The 23,628-nt window shown below is 46.5% G+C and overlaps 1 protein-coding gene across 1 annotated transcript; it reads right to left on the bottom strand.

The window, feature by feature from the left end:
- Positions 1-6,872: 6,872 nt before the first annotated feature.
- On the bottom strand, positions 6,873-23,576 carry SUN5 (Sad1 and UNC84 domain containing 5). Its single transcript, XM_049779501.1, has 15 exons — positions 23,515-23,576; positions 23,332-23,419; positions 23,244-23,257; positions 21,896-21,954; positions 21,622-21,696; positions 20,756-20,822; positions 19,939-20,000; positions 16,952-17,001; positions 15,137-15,171; positions 14,294-14,402; positions 10,820-10,898; positions 10,033-10,148; positions 9,405-9,572; positions 8,472-8,558; positions 6,873-7,028 (listed from the first exon to the last, which is right to left on the bottom strand). Exons 1-15 carry the CDS (start codon positions 23,574-23,576, stop codon positions 6,873-6,875), a joined length of 1,227 nt encoding a protein of 408 aa, XP_049635458.1.
- Positions 23,577-23,628: the final 52 nt, after the last annotated feature.

Here is a 23,628-nt window from a genome sequence, read left to right as displayed (position 1 = left end):
GGGCCCCCACCCTGCTTCCTCTGAAAATTGGCAGCAGCCCACCCAGGCCCTGGGGACAGCTGTTCATCCCAGGTTCTTGTCTGTTCCTCCCTGGCTGTGTCCGCTCTGCATCCTTGGATGCGGCTCTTCCTTGGAGTCTCTGAGAAAGAAATAAATGTACTGGGATGTTGGGGCCCATGGTCCTGAGGTTAAGCTTGTGCCAGGCTGTGTTGGGCCCCAGGAAGCTCACAATTCAGGGGGAGAAGCTCTATGGCCATTTCCAGACGCGTGGGGCTGGGCTGGCAGTGTCCAGAGGGTCAGCTATGAATCCTGTCCACCATGTCTTGCTTGCTGTGTCCTACGTGGCCATTTGTCCTGCCCAGCCTGTGTCGTGTCTGCTATGTGTCCTTCCCACTGTGAATCTGTCCTTCATGAGGGACCCTGGGTGAACATGCTGTGCTGTAGCTCACAATAGAAAGGTTCAGAGGTTCAGTGGACCCCACCTGCCTCTGACCTGTGCTGACCTCTGACTTTGTGCCCCGATGCACCTGCCCTGGTCTCTGTTGGGCCACCTGGTCTGTTGGCAGAATGGCATTCTGCCCTGGTGCATGGAGCACTGTGGACACACCATCTGAAGATGGGGGAGATCCTGGGGCCACACCACATGGGGCCCGCTGGGTGACATGCGCTGGCTGCAGTCCTGGCGCTGATGTGGGGTTGGGACTCTCGTGTTCCCTCAAACCCTCCTGTTCGTCTTGTGACTGAACATTGGGAGAGTAATGCTTGACTTTTGGCCCCTCTGCCCTGTGGTTCCTCCCTTATGTGCCCCAGGCTTGTGTCTGGTCACTACAGAAAGTTCCAGAACTTGTGTGCTCCAGAGCTGGATTTAGGGAGTATGGAGTGAGGAAGGGCAAGACAGAACTCCATTTGCAAGCTTCTCCCAGGCATGCTCACACGCTGCCTCCCCAGACTGCTCCAACCAAGCACCCTTAGGGGTGGCTGAGTTCACTCCCTGGCAATGCATGTCCCCAGCACGATCAGGGTGACCCTGGTGATGCCAGCCAGCATGGTTGGCCCCAAGCAGCATCACATCGCATCACATCACATCACATCACATCACATCACATCATTTCATCACAGGCTCTACTGTCCCATTTGCATTTCAGAACAGAGAACTGTTGAGAGGGACTCCCATGCCCACCGAATACTGCTTAGGAACCCCCCAAAGACCCCACAGAAATACATGGTCTTGCAGCTATGAGTACAGAAGCCCAGTTGTGGTAGGGCCGCTCTCCTTTATATGAGGGAAGGCTTTTGCCAACAAGGTGGAATAACCCTGGGCTTCCGGCCTCCACACCTTGTCCTGGGACATCTGAGCTTTCCTGGGTTGCACCTGCCTTCCCTCAGTGTCTCCTGTTTGTTTGTGTTTGGTCACACCTGGTGGTACTCAGAGCTTACTCCTGGCTCTGCTCAGGTGGTACTCTATGAACTATATGATATATATATGGAGATGTAAGCCCATACAAGACAAGTGCCTTCTTCGCTATCCTATAGTTCCAGACTTGGAACTGGTGTTTCTGAGGGAGTCAGGTAGCTTTGTGGAGTAAATGGAAGGAGGGAGGAGCTGGGGAGAACTCCCTGAGTACTTGGCCACAGAGAACATTCTGGAATTTCAAGCATATTTTAGCAGATCTGGATCAGTTCCCTCTGGTTCCCTGGCTCTCAAAGCCCCAGGTGTGCTGGATTCAAAGTTTTTCTTTTTCTTTTCCCCTTTATGTTTTAAGAGCTTTCAGCATTTTTAGAGTTATTCATGTATACCTACCTTTAAAATGTTATTTGAAAAATATTCAGAAACTGGGAAGTATCTCATAGTGGGTCGAAGAAGGTCAATGAGGGGGCCAGAAAGATAGTAAGTACACATGATAGGACACTAACTTTGCTCATAACTAACCAGTGTACTAGTCCTGTCATCCTACAGGGTTGGGCATTTCTGAGCATTGCTGGGTCTGACTCCAAAACAACAACATAAGAATTCCAATAAATTTCTGGGGATGTCAGTTCCTCTGTCAGATCCAGGCCCTTTAGGGAATCCTGCTGGGGAGGGGCGCCCCCTTCTGGCTGAGATTCCATCCTGGCCCTCACCTCCACAGAGGAGGAAAAAGGCGAAAGTGCTCTGAGGAGAGGAGCGTGCCTGTGGGGGAGGCATCCCTACTTTTCTTTGAATCCTGCTGGGGGAAAGAAAGTAAGATGCTGAAGATATTTTCCAATGTGTCCCCAAAGGCAAATTTTTTGTTTTTTTGTTTTTTGGGCCACACCCGGTGACACTCAGGGGTTACTCCTGGCTATGTACTCAGAAGTCGCTCCTGGCTTGGGGAACCATATGGGACACCGGGGGATCGAACTGCTGTCTGTCCTAGGCTAGTGCTAGCAAGGCAGACACCTTACCTCTAGCGCCACCGCGCTGGCCACCAAAGGCAATATTTTTCTTCCAAATGATCATAGGAAATTATAAGACTTGGGAGAAAACCTCTCAATCTTTCCATCACTTGTCCTTGTTTTTTTGTTTTTTATTTATTTTGAGTCATGTGGCACTGCTCAGGGATTACTCCCATCAGTGGCCCGAGATTGTGCAGTGCTGGAGATTGAGCACTTTAATGATTGGGATTTGAACCCAGGAAGATGCCTGGGTGCCTGTTGCTTCTCCATGTTTCTTATTTATCGATGAAATTTTTGTTTTTAGGACCACACTGTCAATGCTCAGGTGTTATTTCCGGCTCTGTACTCAGGAAATTACTCCTAGGGGTGTTTGGGATGCTGGAGATGGATCCCAAGTTGGCTGTGTACAAGGCAAACATCCTACCCATTGTGCTATTGTTTCAGTCCATAAACTTTTTTATAATCTTCCAAGATGTGTGCAGGAGTCCTGGAGTTTTCTCCTGCTGATTCTTGGTTAACCTGGTATGTGCCTCAGTGTGATGTGGTGCTGTGCTATGCTGGGCCTTTAGGTCTGTACCCAGCCATACTTGGGGCCGTCAAGCAGAGGCACACACTGCATGAGCCTAGACCAGAGCTGCTTCAGCTATACCCATGCTCTGCCTCTCTTCACCCCAGATAATACAGTGAGGCCCAAAACACCTACATTCACTGGACAGTTGATGTTGAATCAGTTTTTCATGACTACCTATTCAGAAACTGCTTACCATTGCCAAATTTTCTGTGACCTCCATGATCAGTTACAAGACTCCACATGGGGTCATGATCCACAGTTTAAAAAGCCCAGTTCTGGGGGCCAGAGCAATAGCACAATGGGTAGGGTGTTTGCCTTCCATGTGGCCAACTGGGGTTTGATCCCCGGCATTCTATATGGTCCCTGAGCCTGTCAGGAGTAATTTATGAGTGCAGAGCCAGAAGTAACCCCTGAGTGCCACCAGATGTGACTCAAAAACAAAAACTCCATTCTGAAATAAATGAGCACCCTTCTCCAATGCCCCCATCTCTGCCTCGTGTCTGGGTCTGTACCCCTTCTGAGGCAGGGGGCTGGGGGCTCCATCTTGCATGGCTGCAGAGTCCAAAAGGCTTGCTTGACAGCATCTGCTTTTACCTTCTTGTCTCTGCCTGATAGAGGCGTTTTCTCAGCTTTTCGTACAGAGAGACTCAACCTTTGTATGAGGTCAACCTGCCAAGGTCACTAAGACCTTCTTCCTAGGATCCCACAGCCCTGGATCTGTCTTCTTGCCAGCCTTCCTTTCCCAGACTCTGTGGTGCTTGGCATGTCCCAGCCCAGGCCCTCCGTCAGCTATGGTGGCTGGCAATGCTGGAGGGCGAGCTGGCAGCATGGAGTGAGGTATACAAGGGAGCTCCGATGCTCTGAGCCATAAGAATAGACAAGGTACCCCTTGCTCCTCTGCCTACCCCTGCCAGACCCATTGCTAAAATTAGGACCTCAAGGGATTCACTGCTGTTTTAGGGGCCAGAGCCTCAGTCCATGTGAGCCTGGGAGGAGGTAATGGCTTGCTCTTCTTGGGTGCTGTGGGAAAATGGAGGCAAAATAGGCATCAAAATAAGCAGGTTGCCCTGTGATGGGTTAGTGGGCAGGAATGGGGCTCTATCCTTACTGGTCTGGGGTGGGGTTGGTCTGAGTCTTGGACAAGCCCGCCTGGGTCCGCTCCAACTCTATCTAGGTCTGGCATCCAAGGATTAGAAGGATTAATGCAAATCCCCAGCCTGAGCTGGGTTTATCACAGGCGCCACTCTGGGACCTTGGCGGGAGCTTGGTGTGTGGTACCTCCGGTTTGGTCTCAAAGGCTTGGGGAGCTGACTCCCACCTGGCACGATGCCCATTGCTCTGGTTCAGGCCAATGGGTGGCCTGACCTGGACTTGCAGGGGCTGGGGGCGGCAAGGTCAATGGGTAGCCTTTATTCTCCTACCTTGTGTTCCTTTGGGGTGAAATTGGGGCTGGTCGATTTGGAGGCCTGGGCAGGCATTATTGACCATGCAGGACTAAGGCTGTGAGAGTGATGTAGGGAATAGAGGGTCATTAATAGGGTGACTGGTCATCTTGTTGGGGACTACACCAGGCACAGTGACTGCAGGGAATAGGTATCTGCTGGAGAGAACAGCTCCAGTGCCCAGGAGGGGCCCCGACTCAGTTCTCACTGTGCCCTAGCTGGGACAGACCCAAGGTACCTACTTTTCACTCACAGTTCCAGCCAGTTTGTTGGAATCTTCTGGAATCTTTTTTTTTTTTTTTTTTTTTTTTTTGGTTTTTGGGCCACACCCGGTGACGCTCAGGGGTTACTCCTGGCTATGCGCTCAGAAGTTGCTCCTGGCTTGGGGAACCATATGGGACGCCGGGGGATCGAACCGCGGTCTGTCCTAGGCTAGCGCAGGCAAGGCAGGCACCTTACCTCTAGCACCACCGCCCGGCCCCTCTTCTGGAATCTTAAAGGACAGAGTTTTGGGGGTGGGAGATGGCTTACAGGTGAGAGCAAACACTTTGGGATCTGGTCAGTCTGGGTTGGGGTCACAACTGTCATGATTCTTCATGTAACCTTGTGAAGATCCTCCATGTCACTACCTGTTTTTGCCTTTCCTGGGAATCCTTTATTCTCAAGGGTTTGAAGTGATGGGTCCAGCACATTTGTGCTTTGAAGGGTACTGGATACTGGTAGACCCATGACACTCATCTTGAACCCTGAGGAGAATTAGTGATTTTTCTTCTTCCCAGGTGGATGTACAGAGAATGAAAATCATATCAGTGCCAGACAGCAAGACTTATTGCACAGTAATCCTAATCATAGAAAAAATGTCACTGAGGGTTTTTATCCACCTGGAAGCTGGTAAAATCTTCAGGATTAGACTGGGAAAGAAAGGTGCAAAATTCTATATGCAGAAGACAAAGATACTTTACTAAGGAGGTTGACATGAAGGGAAGAACACATATTTTATGCAGACAATTGCTGACTTGGCCAACTGGTGTATTCTTCATGCATGAATCCATATGGCCTTACTAAACCTTTCTTTGTGGTGTGCACATCCATCGCCATAATTTCTTCCCGATCTCTCCCCAGCTCTCTCTGTGTTATCCTCTGCCCCAACCTCTGGAAATCCTTAATCTTCTCATCTCTAATTTTGACTTCTCTATGTATCTCTCCCCAGACTTTTATTTATTTTGAAGGATTGATACTTTATATTTTCCTTCCCTTTTCTGTTGATGTGACCACTAGTGTTCATACTTCATTTCACTTGAAGAAGCACCTTTGTATGGCTCCAGGGACCCTCATCCAGTGCTTCTGGATCACACTCAGCATATGGGAAGGTGCCAGGGACTGAACTCAAAACTTGGTACCTTCAAGGCAGATGCTCTTTTCAGCCACATTCTAGAACCTCTCCAAGTAGCGCTTCAGTAGAATAATACAGGGTATGTCTTTTTGTGGTTAGCTTATTTAGCAGAAGACTTTCAGTGTTGTTATTCAAGCCTTATAATTTCTTCACATTGCTGTCAATACGTTTAAGAATATTAAAAGGAGGGGCCAGAGATAGCATGGAGGTAAGGTGCTTGCCTTGCATGCAGAAGGACGGTGGTTTGAATCCCTGCATCCCATATGAGTGTAGAGCCGGGAGTAACCCCTGAGTGCTGCTGGGTGTGATCCAAAAACCAAAAAAAAATTTTTTTTAAATGAAGTGTGTGTGTGTGTTTGTGTGTGTGTGTGTGTGTGTGTGTGTGTGTGTGTGCCAATCAAGTAGAGACTTAGAGACCCTGAGGGCCATTCCTGAAGAATCTCAGTCACGTGGACCAGAGTTGGGTTTTGTTCCAAGGGTTCCATGCAGAGTTTGGTGATATGGTGCGGGGAGCACCTGATGGTGCTATTGCTATTTTAGAATTAAGTTCTTAAGAAAATAGAATTAAGTTCTGCAAATATTTCTTCCCATTCTGCAGGTTGCCTTTTCACTTTGATAAGTGTCTTTTGACACACAAAACAACACAGAAATGTATGTATGTAGGTAAGGCTTAGAGAGGGTGTTTCTTACTTGAGGCCACTCAGTAAATCACCAAAAGACTGAACTTCTTGTCCCCTGCTAGCCTCAAGGAGGCTAATGGGGAGAGCAAGTCCTCAAGGGGGCTGAGTTGTGCCCAGGACCACATGGGTCATGGCTGTCCTTACCTGAAAGCCACACCCACACTTGGGGTTTAAGTCCTTAGTGCCACTGGCTGGTGGGGATCTGACAAGACTCTAACATGAAGTGTCCCTGTACCCAACTATGATGGGGTCCCATGGGACTGTCCTGGGCACCGAGCAGTCAATCTATCAGTGGCTTCTCTCTGTAACCTGGGAGTTTACCTGTCCTCCTGGGGGCCATCAGAGAACAGCACCGGAGTAAAGAGTAAACTTTAATTTCTCTGGGAGTAGGGGTCCTTGGGGGGCTGCTCCTTGGGCGCCATCACAGAACCATGCACTCGCACACGGTACAGGCAGGTGAAGCGAGGGCTTCCCCAGTTGCTCGATATCTTCACCTTTACCGACCTGAATGCCCGAGGAGGCTGGTTCTGGAAGAGAGAGTCAGACTAGGGGGCTGCCTTGCACCCCACCCTGGGGACTCCCACTTGGTCTTTGTGAGGGCAGGACTTGGAAAGGAGCCTTTGCATTTCACCTGGATGGAGTTTGGGGACACAGGAAGCTCTGAGATGGGCAGGGGCTGTCTTGAGAGCATGCCCCAGGGGTGGCTGAGGTCAAGGCTCAAGTACTGTGGGACCAGAAAGTGTCCCCATGTTGAGGGGCTGGCCTGTGGGGTCCTGGGCAGATCATGGCCCTTTTCTGGACTTAAACATCTCTTTCTGTAAGATCAGAGCATGAAGGGCGGGCAGATAACACAGCTCTTAAGGCTCTTGCCTTGCATGTGATGGACTCTGGTTGGATCCCAGGCACCTCATAGGATCCTGAGTATGCAGGGAGCAACTGAGCACAGAACTAAGAGTAGCTGTTGAGCCCTGCCTTGTATCACACACACACACACACACACACACACACACACACACACACACACACACACACACACACACACACAATGGGAGCAGTCAGCTTGCTGCCTTGGGTTGCTCTGAGCACGGAAACTGAGTGCTGACAGCTCAGTGGTACCCCACACTGCAAATGTGCTTTAAATGCAACCCCTACTTCTATCCCTGAGAAGGGATGGAGCCTATAAGTTTACTTCATGCTTTTCCCAGTGCCAAAAGGGGGAGCCTTCAGTTCCAGGGAGTGATGCCAACCTTTCAGATAATCAGAAGGGAAAACTGAGGCAGGAAAGGCAGGGTCTGGCTGCCCCAAAGCACAGAAGTGGTCAGAACAGGATATCAGGCATTTCAGAATCTCAGGGCAATTCCATCTGTGCTCTCCATTCCCCGCTTTGGTCCCCAACTCTGTCCTTTTGTGTCCAGACCTGTGGCTGGCTCATGCTTGGACTGTGGGACAACCATCATGGAGATTAAATATAAAATAGCAGCTCTGGGCCCAGGGACCTTTTCTGCTGATCCCAGGGGAGAGAATTGGGGAGTTGGGGCCTTGACAGAGGTGGGACATTTTCTTCACCTCCATGGCCATGGGACAGACTTCCTCATGGGCCCCTCTTTTTTTTTTTGTTTTTGGGGCCACACCCAGTGACAATCAGGGGTTACTCCTGGCTATGCGCTCAGAAATTGCTCCTGGCTTAGGGGATCATATGGGATGCCAGGGTATCAAACCATGGTCCATCCTAGGCTAGTGTGGGCAAGGCAGATGCCTTACCACTTGAGCCACTGCTCCGGCCTCTCATGGGCCCCTCTTAACCACAGGCAGGGGCCCCTTCACTCAGAGCATCCATTTTGTCTGCCCAGTGGTCTAGTAACCATGGTGTACTATGGGTCCTTCTAGGGGATAGAGGGGGGGGTCCTCAGGCCAGCTCTGCACACAGAGCACACGCAGCAGTGTTTCTCAGGACCCCTATTCTGTCTTACCTGGAGCGGGAACATCTGAATGATGTTTTCGGGCTGAAACTGGAATGCGCCCAGGAATACCTCCTCTTTGAGAGAGTCTTCCAACCCCTATGGGAAGGGAGCCAGGGTTCGAAAGTGTGAGGGGTAAGGGTGGGGCCTTTGGAGGTGCCACCCCCCCAAGCTATCTCTGGCACACCTCCCAGGAAGAGGTGCTTGCTAGCTCAATGTGCATGGAGCACAGAGCTATGGCTAGGAGGGAAATACCCTGCTGGGACTCAGAAGGCTGCAGGTCCCTTTCTAACTCTCTCTTTGACTTGCAGGATTTGAGCATGTCCTTTGTTGGACCTGTTTAATTTTTAAATTTTATCAGTAAAATGGGGTCTCTGTGATCTCATCACTGAAGGCCAACTTGGCTCTGACAAACTTGGGTGGAAGGGACAAAGAAATAATACTGAGGGTAGGGCATGTGCTTATGGCTGACCCAGGTTCAATCCCTGGCACTTATGATTTCCTTGAGCACACAGCTAGGAGTAACTAAGTCCTGAGACCCACTAGAAGTGGCTCAAAAACCAAAACCAGGGATCAGAGCAATAGCACAGCAGTAGGGCGTTCTCCTTGCAAGTGGGACTGACCCAGGTTCGATTCCTGGTATGGTCCTGAGCCTGCCAGGAGTGCAGAGTGCAGAGCCAGTAGTAACCCCTGAGTGCTGCCAGGTGTGGCACAACAACAACAACAACAACTAAATCAAAACCAAGCAAAAACTAAAAAAAAAAAAAGGGGTGGTGGTGTAAATAGAGTTGCTGTCCATTTCTGCTCAGGCTGACTGTGCTCTGACCTTCAGCCTCCAGCCAGTTGCATGATGGTCCGGGTCTATCCCAGTGCCTGAAGACCACCCCAAGACTCTGCCCCCCTTCTCTCAGCACAACCCTGGTTGATGGAGGAGTGAGTACTAACATAGATCACGAAGTCCTTGGGGGCGGTGTCCAGGCTGCCCGACAGGGAGATGGTCTTGGGGATGTGCTGCAGAGTCAGGTTGGACAGGAAGACCTTCTGGGCCATGCGGATGGTCACCTGACCGCGGTCACCGGAAAAGGCCCAGCAGTTACCTGGGGTTACATTGGGCTAAAAGAAACAGGCATTATGGGGGCCATATTGTGTATGCCCTGATTCTATTCCCTCACCCCTGGAGAGGTGCCCAATCCTTTCTGTTTCCAAGGCTAGGTTTGAGGGCCACTGACCCCAGACAGCCCTCCTCCCTCCTGTCATCCAGGATGAGACCGCCTCCCTGGAGTGACAGCAGAACCGGTCGAGTTTTTGCCTTGCAGATGGCCAACCAGCGTTTGATATCTGACATATCTGAAACCCTGTATGGTCTCCTGAGCCTGCCAGGAATAATTCTTGAGCACAAAGCCAAAAGTAGGCCCTGATGAATACTACAGGGCATGGGCCCCAAAATAAAACCTCTACAACTATCAGTGCCCAGAGACTGTCCCCTTGGCCTTCCTGCATCATTTCCGGTCCCTAACCCCAGACTGGATCTGTCAGACCCGACTCCACCCTGCACCCCTGTGCTGCCCCCTGCCTCAAGGATCACGTCGGGGGGCTGCGCATAGTTCCACAGGCGGATCCAGTTCCAGTAGGAGCGAGCTTTGTTGTAGTTGTACGTGGGGGAAGTCTGTTCAAAGTCGATGCTGGCTCCTGTTGGAAGAGCTTGGTTGAGCAGGAGCTCAGGGAGACACTCACTACAGACTGTCTGACCTAAGTATCCTCCTTGGAAAAGGGGAGAACAGCTAGTAGCTATAGCAGCAGTGCTGGGTGCCTGACTTGCTGAGAGGGCAAGTGACTCCCTGCAGGCCAACATTGTGCGTTGGTGCTTGGGACAGTCAGCCCTCACCATGCTCACCTGGTTGTCAGTTGCAGAGTTTCACGGTCCTTGTCTCCCAGAGGAGCAAACGTGGGCCTTCAGAAGCTGAGAGACCCTGGGTGGTTAGCGGGAAATCTCCTGATCCTACATCTTCTTGGGCCCAGGGGTACACAAGTCAGCTGACCCAGGGTGTCTCCTTCTCTAGGACCTTGTTGGCCTTGTGACTGGTATCTATACCTTACCAGTTTCAGAGCTGCCTTTGCTTGCTCATGAAGTTCCTTTCTGGTGAATTCCCTGGGTTGGGGGTGTTCTCCATCTCTAACTAGTCTCAACCTAAATGCCCACCTCCCCCATCCCTTCTTTTAGCTTGTATATGTAGGTTGTGTTCTCCATGTGGGATGTGGCCTTGTGTTTGGGAGGAAGGCATGCCAAATCATGTGAGAAATGTGCAGTCTGGATTCTGTGGAAATTCGACAGGAACCGGTGGGTGGGGGTAGTTACTGACCTATGGACTTGAGGGCGAAGTCTGGCTTCTCGATGTAATCTCCTTGAATAAGCTTTATTATTTTCTGTGCCATTTTTTGCTGAGGGTACAGAGAAGACTAGTAAATAAACAGTAAACCCATGTTTCTGAGTGCTTTCTTTGGAATTGGTAATTATTATGCATGTGCTTTCAGATATATAGGCTTGTAGCAATATAGCAGATGAGGGTATTGAAAGACCAACAAGGGGGGCCGGGCGGTGGCGCTGGAGGTAAGGTGCCTGCCTTGCTGCGCTAGCCTAGGACGGACCGCGGTTCGATCCCCCGGCATCCCATATGGTCCCCCAAGAAGCCAGGAGCAACTTCTGAGCGCATAGCCAGGAGTAACCCCTGAGCGTCACAGGGTGTGGCCCAAAAACCAAAAAAAAAAAAAAAAAAAAAAAAAAAAAAAAAAAAAAAAAAAAAGAAAGACCAACAAGGGGTCAGGGTGATAGCTCAAAGGACTGAAGCTTTTATTTTGCAGGTGGGAGGCCTGGATTTTAGTTCAAAGACTACATAGTCCCCTGAACACTTCTGGTAGTAAGCCCCAAATAAGAAAAATACCAGGGCCTGGAGAGATAGCAAGGAGGTAAGGTGTTTGCCTTGCATGCAGAAGATTGGTGTTTCGAATCGCGGCATCCCATATGGTCCCCAGAGTCTGCCAGGAATGATTTCTGAGCATAGAGCCAGGAATAACCCGAGTGCTGCCGGGTGTGACCCAAAAACCAAAAACCAAAAAAAAAAAAAAAAAAAAAAAAGGAAAAGAAAAACAGCAAAGACCAAGCTTTGTATGTTTGTATGTGGAGTTAAATCTCCAGTACTTCATAGTTTTCTGTGAACAAGAAGTGATCCCTCCAAAAAAGTAATGAGAAATATAGATAAAAATGTTGAATAGTAAAAAAAAAATGTTGAATAGTTTAACAATAAAAAAATGTGCATTCTAATAATACATGCAATTAAGAACTTAGTGGAGGCTGAAGAGAAAACTCAATGGCTGAGTACATGCTTTGAAGAAATTCTGGATTATATTCTTAGTACCACATAGTCCACTGAGAACAAATGGGAGTGACCTCTTGAGCACAGAGCTTGGAATAGTCCCTGAGCACTATCAGGCCTGACTCCTTCAAAGAAAAACATCCAGAGACTTAATGCAAATATTTAACTGTACATGGATAGATCACAATACAGAATAATTTGTAAGCCTAAAAAATAGAAAAACAGGGTCAGAGAGATACTACAGGATCTTGATTTGCAAGCAACCACCCTAGAGTCAATTCCCAGCATCTCATCTACGACCCTCCCCCAGTACCCTTAAGAATAATTTCTGAGTACAGAGCAAGGAGCAAGCTCTGAGCATAGTCAGGTATGACCCAAAATAAACAAAGAAAAAAAAAGGGAAAAAAATGAGGGGCTGGAGTTATAGCACAGTGATAGGGCGTTTGCCTTGCATGCAGCTGATCCAGGATGGACTTTGGTTCAATCCTTAAAGTCCCTAGCCAGGAGTAACCCCTGAGCATCATTGAGTGTGGCCAAAAAAATAAAAAAGAAAAAAAATGAGAACTTAATAATAAAGAGGGAAAAGATAAACAAACAAGAAATTATAGTAGTAGATCCCATAGTAATTCTTTTTGTTTATTTGTTTTTGGGTCACACCTGGCAGTGCTCAGGAGTTACTCCTGGCTCTATGCTCAGAAGTCACTCTTGGAAGGCTTGGGGAACCATATAGGACTCCTCAATTCAAACTAGAGTCTGTCCTGTATTGGTCACATGCAAGGCAAATGCCTTACTGCTGTGCTATTACTCTGCATCCCCATAGTAATTCTTTTTTTTTTTTTTTTTTTTTTTTGGTTTTTGGGCCACACCCGGCAGTGCTCAGGGGTCACTCCTGGCTGTCTGCTCAGAAATAGCTCCTGGCAGGCACAGGGGACCATATGGGAGACCGGGATTCGAATCAACCACCTTTGGTCCTGGATCGGCTGCTTGCAAGGCCCAAAAGTACTCTTTTTTTTTTGTTTTTTGTTTTATTTTTTTGGGCACACCTGTTTGATGCTCAGGGGTTACTCCTGGCTAAGCGCTCAGGATCGCCCCTGGCTTGGGGGGACCATATGGGACGCCGGGGGATTGAACTGCGGTCCTTCCTTGACTAGAGCTCACAAGGCAGATACCTTACCTCTAGTGCCACCTCACCGGCCCCCATAGTAATTCTTATACTAGTTTCTAAAAGTTTATAGCATGGATGTAATTGGTATATATACTGTCAAAACACACATTATATGGATATAAGTGGAATCCTGAGAGGAGAGGCATAATGGGAAAGAGATAACATCTAATAATTAAAAATGTCAACTCATAGATTCAACAAGCTCTAAGATTACCAGATTAAATATAAAACATTAATCAGGGAGGGGTTGGGGAGAGAAAGAATACCAACAAACATCCAGGGGTAAAATAACTCAGCAAGCCAATAATCACACCATTAGGATATTTAATAACAGTATAGCTAGAAAAGGAGAGAGCATCCTTCAAAATTCCAGGAGAAATGTTTTTTTTTTTTTTTATTTTTTGGGCCAGATCCAGTGATACTTAGGAGTAACTCCTCTGTACTCAGTAATTCTTCCTGATGGTGCTCAGGGGACTATATGGGATACCAAGGATCAAATTCCAGTCAGCTGCATGCAAGACAAGTGCTCTACCCACTGTACGATTTCTTAGCTAGAATTCTATACCCAGCCAAACTATCAACCAAGTGCATAGGTAGAATAAAGATGTTTTCGGGCCCGGAGAGATAGCACAGTGGCGTTTGCCTTGCAAGCAGCCGATCCAGGACCAAAGGTGGTTGGTTCGATCCCGGTGTCCCATATGGTCCCCCGTGCCTGCCAGGAGCTATTTCTGAGCAGACAACCAGGAGTAACCCCTGAGCACCGCCAGGTGTGGCCCCCCCCAAAAAAAAACGAAAAAAAAAAAAAGAATAAAGATGTTTTCAAACATGCTAGCTATGTTTGTGTATTTTTACTTATTATTATTATTATTATTATTATTTTTTTTTTTTTTTGGTTTTTGGGTCACACCTGGCAGTGATCAGGGGTTACTCGTGGCTCTATGTTCAGAAATCGCTCCTGGCAGGCTCGGGGGATCATTTGGGATGCTGGGATTTGAACCACTGACCTTTTTTTTGGTTTTTGGGTCACACCCAGCAGTGCTCAGGGGTTACTACTGGCTCTATGCTCAGAAATCACTCCTAACAGGCTTGGGGAACCATATGGGATGCCAGGGTTCGAGCCACCGACCTTCTGCATGCAAGGCAAATGCCTTACCTTCATGCTATCTCTCTGGACCCTACTTATTCTTTAACTCTCTTTTTCAGAAAGAAAATTACTAGGGGATGTGCTCCACCAAAGGTGGAAATCTGGCATCAAAAGAGAAGTGGGGTGTTTAGGGGAAGAACAGTCAGTATCTCACCTCATCTGACATGGCTTCCATCATCTGGAGTCTGATAATGAGCAAGCTCATGTTATCTCTGAGATCTTGGATTTCTCCAGCATGTCTTTGCACCTTCTCCTGATACATCCTTAGGAGCAAAGAGAATATGGGCCAACTTATTCTTATAATCACTTTTTGTCTCTACCTTTGCCAATCATCCAACAAAGAATTATCTTCCCAATTTCCCACTTTCTTGGGACATCCGTAGAGCTACCCAGCAGGTTCTTATTTCTAATATGTATTTTTTCCTATGATGGAATTCAGCTAATTCCTTATAAACATTTGAGTTTGCAAATAAGGATGCTGCCAGCAGGTGGTATCTGGTTGGTTAAAATTTCTTCCCAGCTACCATTTATGGAGGACTGGCTATGGATCAGGATCTTTATACCTGAAATTACCCAGAGCAAGGATATTATGCTTACTCTCATAAATGAGGGGTTTATAATCAGAGAGGACCAGTGAGGTGAAATTATTTACATAAAGTTGGCCAGGCAATGGGTGTTGGAATTTAAACAGAAGTTGGTCAGTTTGTAATGCCTGCAGTTAATACAGCCCAGATTCTGGTGATAATATATATTTTTAAAAGGAAATAATATGGGGCCAGCGAGATGGCGCTAGAGGTAAGGTGCCTGCTTGGAAAGTGCTAGCCAAGGAAAGATCGCGACTGCGGTTCTATCCCCAGCGTCCCATATGGTCTCCCCAAGCCAGGGGCAATTTCTGAGCACTTAGCCAGGAGTACCCCCTGAGCATCAAATAAGTGTGGCCCGAAAAACCAAAAAAAAAAAAAAGAAATAATATAATTATTTAGCAGGGTCTCCTTACCTTAAGGTCTTCAGTGGACTATTTATGCTGTCATCCTGGTAGAGTATTGAAGAAAGCAAATTATTCTTCAGATAACCTATTCTGGCTCCAAACATCCATTTTCTTTTTAAAAAATTTTTTTTATTTGAAGAAAATGCATCACATATTTGACATATCTGATCATAATACATTTGTTTCAAGATGAGGGAAAGCAAAGTTATTTAAAAAACAAAGAAAATAGAAAGAAAAACTAAAAAATAAATTAGAAGAAAAAGTTTAGTAGCAAGTATATTTGTGAAAATTATTGTATCTCTTATCTCTATAAAGTCATTAATACAATAGCAGAAGGTTTAGCAAACTTTTTTTAAAAGATAAGAAATTAAAAAATACAATATAAAAGGTGTGTGTGTGGTAGTTGATGTTTGCATAGGCACAGCAAAATATGGATGAAATAGAAAGTAAAAACCTTTGGCCTAAAAACAGGAAGACCTTACCCATGAAGTATCCTGGCATAAAATCAACTCCAGGTTGCAGGCATACTAAGTTGTCCAACCCCAAAGTCTTTCTCTGTGGTTCTAGTAAAAGCTCTTCACAATCAGAGTGTTGCCAAACATCCATTTTCTTTTTTTTTTTTTTTTTTTTTTGGCCACACCCGGTGGCGCTCAGGGGTTACTCTTGGCTGTCTGCTCAGAAATAGCTCCTGGCAGGCACAAGGGACCATATGGGACACCGGGATTCGAACCAACCACCTTTGGTACTGGATCGGCTGCTTGCAAGGCAAACACCGCTGTGCTATCTCTCCGGGCCCCAAACATCCATTTTCTAACAACCACAAATGTGTACATTCTTTCACATTTCTAGTCACGCTTTCATTTATTCATCAATATACTATCTACCAAAAATCCATTTATCCTCCTTCTTATTCATATAACCATATCCTCCTCATCCCTCTACCAATTCTATCAATCTCCAACCCATCTACCCTTTTATTATTTTTCTTCATCTCATTCTCTACCCTCTCATTCATCTGCTTTACCTTACTCTCATCCATTCATATTTCCAGTCATCTATCCATTCATTCATCTCCCAATATTCTCTCCCATCTATTCATTCTATCATTCAACCCACTCTTCTATTTTTCTTATAATTTTTCCTCAGCTGCTCAGTCAGTCAGACATGGTAGAGTATGGCAACTGGCCATTTGTTGCTGGGATAAAAACAGGATTGGTTCTGCCTTTTAGGACTGCCATTATAATTGAGAAAATAGTCATGGTTACAGAAAATTATCAGAGGGTAAAGGTAAATATGACAGCTTTCCTTTTAGTTTTTATGGAGGAGATATTTTAGCTGGATCTTGAAGAATATGAAGAATTTAATGAGGGGACAATCAAAAGAGGGAGGGACAAATTCTTTTACTATAGATATCAGATTTTTATGGATGTGAGATTGGGCACTCTGGAAGCTAATTTCCATCTCTTTTCTCCCAACAGCCACAAACCTAAGGGTGCCACATCATTTGAGAAACTTCCTTGAGAGAGAAATGTGTTCTTTGTCCTTAGGATCCTTTATATAGGAGCCTGGAGAAACCAGACGAGTCACCACAGAAACTGAGGGACTGGAATAGCATCCTGTGGCCTCTGGTCTTTGAAACTCATATTTTGGCCAGGGGGATGGGTTTCAAGGTGCATGGCAATTGGCAAAGGCTGAGAGAGAGATGGGCTAAGTCAGGAACTGGCTGGCTTCCAAATATGATGAGAGTGAGGGGATCTTATGGAGGTACCATTGATCAAGGATGAGGTAAATCAGTGGTGGGTGCTGGATAATGGACACACTCACCTGCCAGACTTCCATTTTGGATGGCATGTGCATAGAGAGAATCCAGAATCCTGTGGAATTAGGTATTGAGATTTGAAACACATGGTGAAGGGCTCTGGAATTAAGGCATTTGGGGTCAGAACCTAACTTTACCACTTACTAGCAACTTTTGAGAGAAGTGGCTTAATTTATCCATAACTCAGTTTCATCATACTCTGAGAATAACACTGATACTTCATGGATGAATGGCATAATAGATGGAAAATATGTCACATAAACTGATAGCCCACACATCTCTCCTTCTTCATCTAAATCTTTGGGGGTAATTGGCAAAGAGAAGGGAAAGGAGATAGATCCTTTGCTCTGGATTTTTGTACATTCTAATATGGAGTATGGTTCCTTTAGGAAATTATCTCCACTCTCACATTTCCCAAATAAACATTTTTATTCCAAAAGAAAAGAAAGTGGTCTCTGCATTTATGCTTTCCACTCTACCTGAAATCTTGCTATTCGAGTTTTCACTTAAAAATCCTCAAAGCAGTTTTATTGTTCCTGTTAAAAACACTCACTAGGGCCCGGAGAGATAGCACAGCGGTGTTCGCCTTGCAAGCACCCGATCCAGGACCAAAGGTGGTTGGTTCGAATCCCGGTGTCCCATATGGTCCCCCGTGCCTGCCAAGAGCTATTTCTGAACAGACAGCCAGGAGTAACCCCTGAGCAACGCCGGGTGTGGCCCAAAAACTAAAAAAAAAACAAACAAAAAACAAAAAAAAAACCCACTCACTAACAAGTGATAGGACAGACCCTCTGTCTGTCAAAGTCATCTCTGAAAAATCCACTGCAATGAAAGCTGAAATGCTTGTTCCTCACTCCCAAGAGCAAGACCTTGCTGGTTTTATTATTTTTAATTAACTTATACTGAAGACTCTAGTCAGGCCAATTTGGAAAGAAAAATAAATATAAGGCAAAGGGTGTGATTTTGTATTTTAAAACCTAAAATATCCAAGATTTAGTGTTTTTCTAGGTATTAGAACTAGTTTAGTAAAGTCAGGATACAAGATCAACATCAGGATACAAGATAGAAAACTTCCATTATATTGGGGCCAGTGGGTAGGGCACTTGCCTAGTAGGTGTCCAACCCAGATTCCTGGCACTACATGATTTCCTGAGAATTTCTGGGTGCAGTCCTGGTGGCTCCCAGCATCTCCATGGTGTCCAAGTATCCTCAGAACGGCAAGGCCTGAGCAGCAACCCTAACCCCTGCATCGAACTGTTGTTGACTAGTTGAGAGTCACTGGGTGACCCTCAGGCCTCCTGAGCATCTCTTGGAAACCGTTCCCTATCAGTTGCATTCATGAGCATTAGCAATAAAATATGTATGTAAAATTAAAAATTATATTTAAAAATAGCATAACTTAGAATGTCATAAGAATAAATTTCAGAAAAGATGGGTAAAATTTGTACTCTGAAAGTGATTAAAGGAAGGTGATTTCACTGAAGGCAATGGAAGGAAACATATCTATTAGTTATGGAAATGCTTATGGAGTGGAAGAATCAATATTATTAAGAAGACTCTTTCCAAATTTATTTCCAAATCAATGTAATTCCCATTAAAACCTCAATAGCATTTTGGGGGAGGCAGAAAAGGAAAAGTTAATTCTAAAATTCATAGTGAAATAGAAGAAACCCACAAGCCTAAAGAGTCTTGGAAAATTACAAAGTTGGAAGACTCACATTTCAAGATTCAAATGTAGTGCAAAACTTTAGGAACTGATCAGGGTAGTGCAGACAGAGGAACATGAAGATCAGTAGGACAGAACTGGGAGTTCAGAAAGAAATCTCCATTTTCATAGTTAAGTGAGGGTGCCAAAACAACTCAGCCAGGAAGAGACTAGTGCTTTCAGAAACAATGCTGGAATAACTGGGTATTTGCTTTCAAAATGAAGTTGGAACTTTGCTTCAAACCATACGCAAACATAAACTAAAATGGATCATGAATTTTAATTATAACAATGAGAGGTAAGCTATCAAAGTCTTAGAAGAAATATGGGAGTCAATCTTCATGGAGTTGTATTAGGCAGCGGTTTCTTAGATGTGACACCGAAAGAAATAGTAAAAAAACAAAATACATACATCTGTCTTCATAAAAATTTGAGTTTTGTGCTATTGACTTCCCCAATCAAGAAAGTAAGATAAAATGCACAGAATGGGAGAAATATTTGTGGTACAAGTCCCCATACCACAAAAGGAACTCACAAGTTTACTAAAATATAGACAATCTAATTCAAAATGGGGAAGAGCTGAATTCTCATTTCTACAAAGAAAAAAAAAAAAACCCCAATGGCTAATAGGTTCCTGAGAAGATGCTCAGTAGGAAAGGGAGACAACACTTTGAGATTCTTTTGCTACACAAATGTTGGGTGGCTGAACTGAAGATAATACCAAGAATTGGGGAGGAGATGGAGAAAGCAGAACCCTCACATAGGGATGGTAGGAATATAAAGTGGTGGAAAAGGAAAACAGTTTGGCCAGCGAAATATAATTATACAACAACTCTACTCCTAGTTATATATACAAACGTATTGAAAACATTTGACCACTTAAAAAAGAGTTCTTTTCTTTTGCTTTAGGATCATACCTATTGATACTGTGGGCTTACTCCTGTATCTGTGCTCAGGGATTATCCCTGTCAGGGTTTGGGGAACTATATGGGTGCTAGGGATAAAAAACCTGAGTTGGTTGCAAGCAAGGCACATGCCCTATCTGCTGTATTTTGGCCCCATAAAACACTGATGGCTCCAAGTGGGCAAATGTTTCTCACTAACAGGCTGCATCATGTCATGACCTCCACCAAATAAAACAGTCCTCAAATCCCTACATCCATCCTCACTAGATGGGAAAGGGCAGCTCAGAGAGGGTCATTGTCTTGCCTGGGACACACAGTAAACAGGAGCCCCTCCAACCCCCAGAGGGACAGAGCCCAGGCTCCTTCTGCCCTGGGCACACACCAATGGTGCAGAGGATCAGAACCCCTGTCTTCTCCATGAACATCTGGCAGAGCTGCCGGGATCTGGAAAGCAGGAAAGCCAGAGTCAGAAGGGGATCAAACTTTGCCCTGGTTGCTAATCTGGGGGTCTGGCCCTCACTCCTTTCCTCTGGGCATTGTGAATACACTGTGTCTGGTGACTTCACTGTTTCCAAATGAAAGTGAGCTCTTACTTTTTCCCTTCTTCTCTCTCCTGGGGAACATATCCTAAGTGCCAATGCCTGCCTATGGGTTCAGTGCCAATGCCTGCCTTACCTCTGACCTTCTCAAGGATTCTCTACTCTGAAGGGAACTGGAGGGAGCAAGGGAATGAAGGAAATAGACATGAATGAAACTTTTTGGATGGTCAATGAATGACAGAGCAAGGTGGGTAGGTGTGCAGGGCTGTGCAGCACCCACTGGAATTCACATGGCAGGAAAGGGAAGGTGTGGGCCAGGCACTTCTGGCAAGAAAAAATAATACGTGCAGGAGGGTGCTGAGTAGGTGGAAAGAATCATGAGTCCTGGGGAAGAGAACCTCATTCTTGCCTATCTGATGCTTGGTAAGCAGGATGCTGAATGAAGGCAGTTGGAAAAGGAAGTGGCAAGATTCCAGAGGGCTGTGGGCCCAGAAACCACAGCAATGGAGCCCAGTGGGCTCTGGCAGTAGAATCTGGGAAAAGCCATTTTTGAGATATCCTATCTCATCTAATGACTGAGTTGCAAGTTAAGCTGGTTGATGGGCTGCTTGCTCTTCTACTCTGTCCCAGCCTCTAGCCCATCCTCTGCTCCTGTTTTACCTGCAACTGTTGAAGAGCATCTGCTGGGCCTGAGTCCGCAGGAAACAGGCCAGATAGTTGAACAAAGCTGTAGGAGAAGCAACAGAAATATAATGAGCACGTGAGGCTGAGAGGTGACCTTGAGCTGGGTCATTCACTCATGGCCCAGGCTAGTGCTTGGTTCTGCCCATGAGAAGTGCCTATTCAGTGAGCCACAATCCTGCATTGCTTTCAAGGGTCAATTAGTGGACCTGTAGTTCTGTAGTCCTCAGAGCACTGAAAAGTCTGTGGTGTGCAAATCTTCTGTTCTATATACTGTCTATGTTTGACCTGTTGCCCAGTGTTGCCCAGCATGGGTGAGGCAAACACAAAATAACACAAAGCAACAGTAAGCAGGAGTTGAGATGGATATATTAGGAGGATGCATAAATAGATGGAAGAATGGAATGAACGGCTAGATTGGATTAAAATGAGTAAAAGACATTGATGACTTAGCAGATGAAGGGTTAAGTAAGAGAAAGTTGGGTGGGAGGTGGGAGAAAGCCTGGCAGGATGGGTGGGTGGACAGTAGGATGGCTGTGAACACTGACTTGAGGCTAGGGCTGAGGGGGAATGGGCTAGAGGCTGAGGGGGAATGGACCTATAGGAGAGATAAGGACGTGCATATGGTTGATGGGTGGAAGTGTCGGAAGATGGTTGGACACATGGAAGTGGAGGGTAGACAGGAAATGGATGACTCATTTTAGGGGTGTCATTAGAACTCTGTCATGGAAAGGCAGGTGAGTTCCACCAAACCATATCAGTGACTTCATCCTAAGCCTCCCGGACCAGTTGCTGGACACTCTGTCCACGTAGGTGGGCAAGATGGCTCTTTAGTATATACGTACATCTCCATCCACGTAGGTAGTAATTCAGGCTTGGGACTGAGGGCCCGATGTTGAGAGGCAGAAAGGAGGCATCACCTGTGGAAGGCATAGGCCTGTGATATCATGTCTGACCTTGGGTACAAAGGCCCTAGGACATGCGGGGAGCAGCTCATGCTGGGTGTAAGGGATCCCTGCCCACTGCTGCCCCTTGCTGGGTGAACGTGGTCTGTTTGTTGATGATTCTACGTCTCAGCCCCTCTTGCCTACAGAAATTCCAGGGCCCCTTCCCTCACACCCTGCTCACTGGTTGTGGTGTCCTCCATCTGCCGGTAGGTGTTGCAACCTTGGCTGATCCTGGGAATGATAAGAAGCAGATGTATAGTTCATCTCCTGTAGGCACTGTGAGTGCCCAGGCCCCAGAGGGAGGCACTGAGAGGTAGAAAGCTTTATTCAAGCCTCCCCATTCTGAGTCTTAGAGATAGATCCAGACCTGGCATACCCCAAATTCCAAAATTATCATCTCTTTTGTGGAATTGTTGGCTGTAGTCAAAACCCCAAAGCCACTGCCTCCCTGCTCTGTCCCTGAACTGTTCACACTCGCCCCACACAGTTTATGACAGTCCCAGCGACCTCAGTCTCATTCCCGCTTACTCCCACTGCCCCATGTTGGTTGCTTCAAGAACCGGAATGTCTTCTGGGGTGAGGTGTCTGTGGTGTAGGGTTTCAGGGGTGTGAACAAGGATCTGGGCACTTAGATAAAAGTCTTTACTTTGCTAACAGGAACCCCATAGAAGGCTCTCTCCTTCTGCTATGCTTCTGTGTGACCCGTGACTGAGGTTGGGCAAGGAAGCAGAGGAAGAGAAAACGGGTGGCAGGAATCTGAGTTCTGGTTGGCACAACCAAACTTGAAGCTTAATTCTGGAGGTGCCTAGTCCTGAGACCTTGTGTATTCAGTTTTATTTCTTTTTTCTTTTTTACTCATACCAGACAATGATTAGGGTTACTCCTGGATCTGCACTAAGGAATCATTCTTAGTGGGGTGGTTGGGATACCAGGGATTGAGCCCAGGTTGGCAGCATGCAAGGTAAGTGCCCTATGCTCTGTACTCTCTTCTCCAGCCACACAATAAATTTGATTTAAGATAAGGTTTTAATTTTTTTAAATTATACTTCCAATGGATTTATGACTATTCATAAAAAATCAAACAGGGATGCGCCATTGATGCCAATGTATTACTTCTTCAAATGTACAAATATATGTATAAATTCTTCAGGTCTGAGGAATTGTCATTAAAAAAGGGGCAACTATAAGTATTTGCTGAAGTGTTAGCCAACTTCCACCCCCCTCACCTCTTTGGATTGTCTATTCAGCCCTCCCAGGTTATGCACCCAAGGGGGGAGGAGTTCTGGGAAAGTTGCATCTAAGGTTGGAGTCAATTAGAAGTTCCCTACATGTAAAGCTGACTGAGGGGCTCACTTGCCCAATGAATGCTTCTTTCCTGCGTTATTAGATTGGGGATCCTAGAGATAAGGACCACCTCCTCCTGAGCAACTCCTGCTGCCTGGCACAATATCCAGTGTCTGGCATATAGTAGGTTACTCAGTAGATACCCCTGAAAAGACAACTGTCCCCTACTGTCCTACTTTGGCTCCTTGAGCTGGTGCCAAGAAGGTGGTGTCCTCTCCCCTGGGGGGTGAAAGGGGCCGAGCACAGGGAAGGTTCTGTTCTCACCTTCTGGACCTGGGCTCCTGATATGTATGAAGCGGGTTCTTTGTTCGTGGCATTGAACTTCTCTAGGATGGGGGGCCGTGAGGGCTGTCTGGGAGTTGGGGAGCAGGTGAGCTGCTGCACCCTCTGCCTCCCACTTATTTGGAATGCATCCATGGGGCAGAGCTATGCTCACTGTGACCTCACAGAACAAGAGGGGGGCAGGCATCTTCCACTTGGTTCTGGACCCTCCCCTTGAAGGAGGCCATGATGGGCTGATTTTCAAATGAAAACACTAAAACCTCAAGATAGGCAGGGCTG

The sequence above is a fragment of the Suncus etruscus genome, chromosome 9 (assembly GCF_024139225.1).
Source record: "Suncus etruscus isolate mSunEtr1 chromosome 9, mSunEtr1.pri.cur, whole genome shotgun sequence".
Lineage (NCBI taxonomy): Eukaryota > Metazoa > Chordata > Mammalia > Eulipotyphla > Soricidae > Suncus > Suncus etruscus.
This window is presented reverse-complemented; position numbering and strand designations above follow the sequence as displayed.

Coding starts and splice junctions, on each gene's coding strand:
- SUN5 (XM_049779501.1), bottom strand. CDS start 23,576: ATGGCCTCCTTCAAGGGGAGGGTCCAGAACCAAGTGGAAGATGCCTGC. Junction 21,697..21,895: donor CACCACAACCAGTGAGCAGG/GTGTGAGGGAAG, acceptor TGCCTTCCACAG/GTGATGCCTCCTTTCTGCCT. Junction 9,573..10,032: donor CCCCCGACGTGATCCTTGAG/GCAGGGGGCAGC, acceptor TGTTTCTTTTAG/CCCAATGTAACCCCAGGTAA.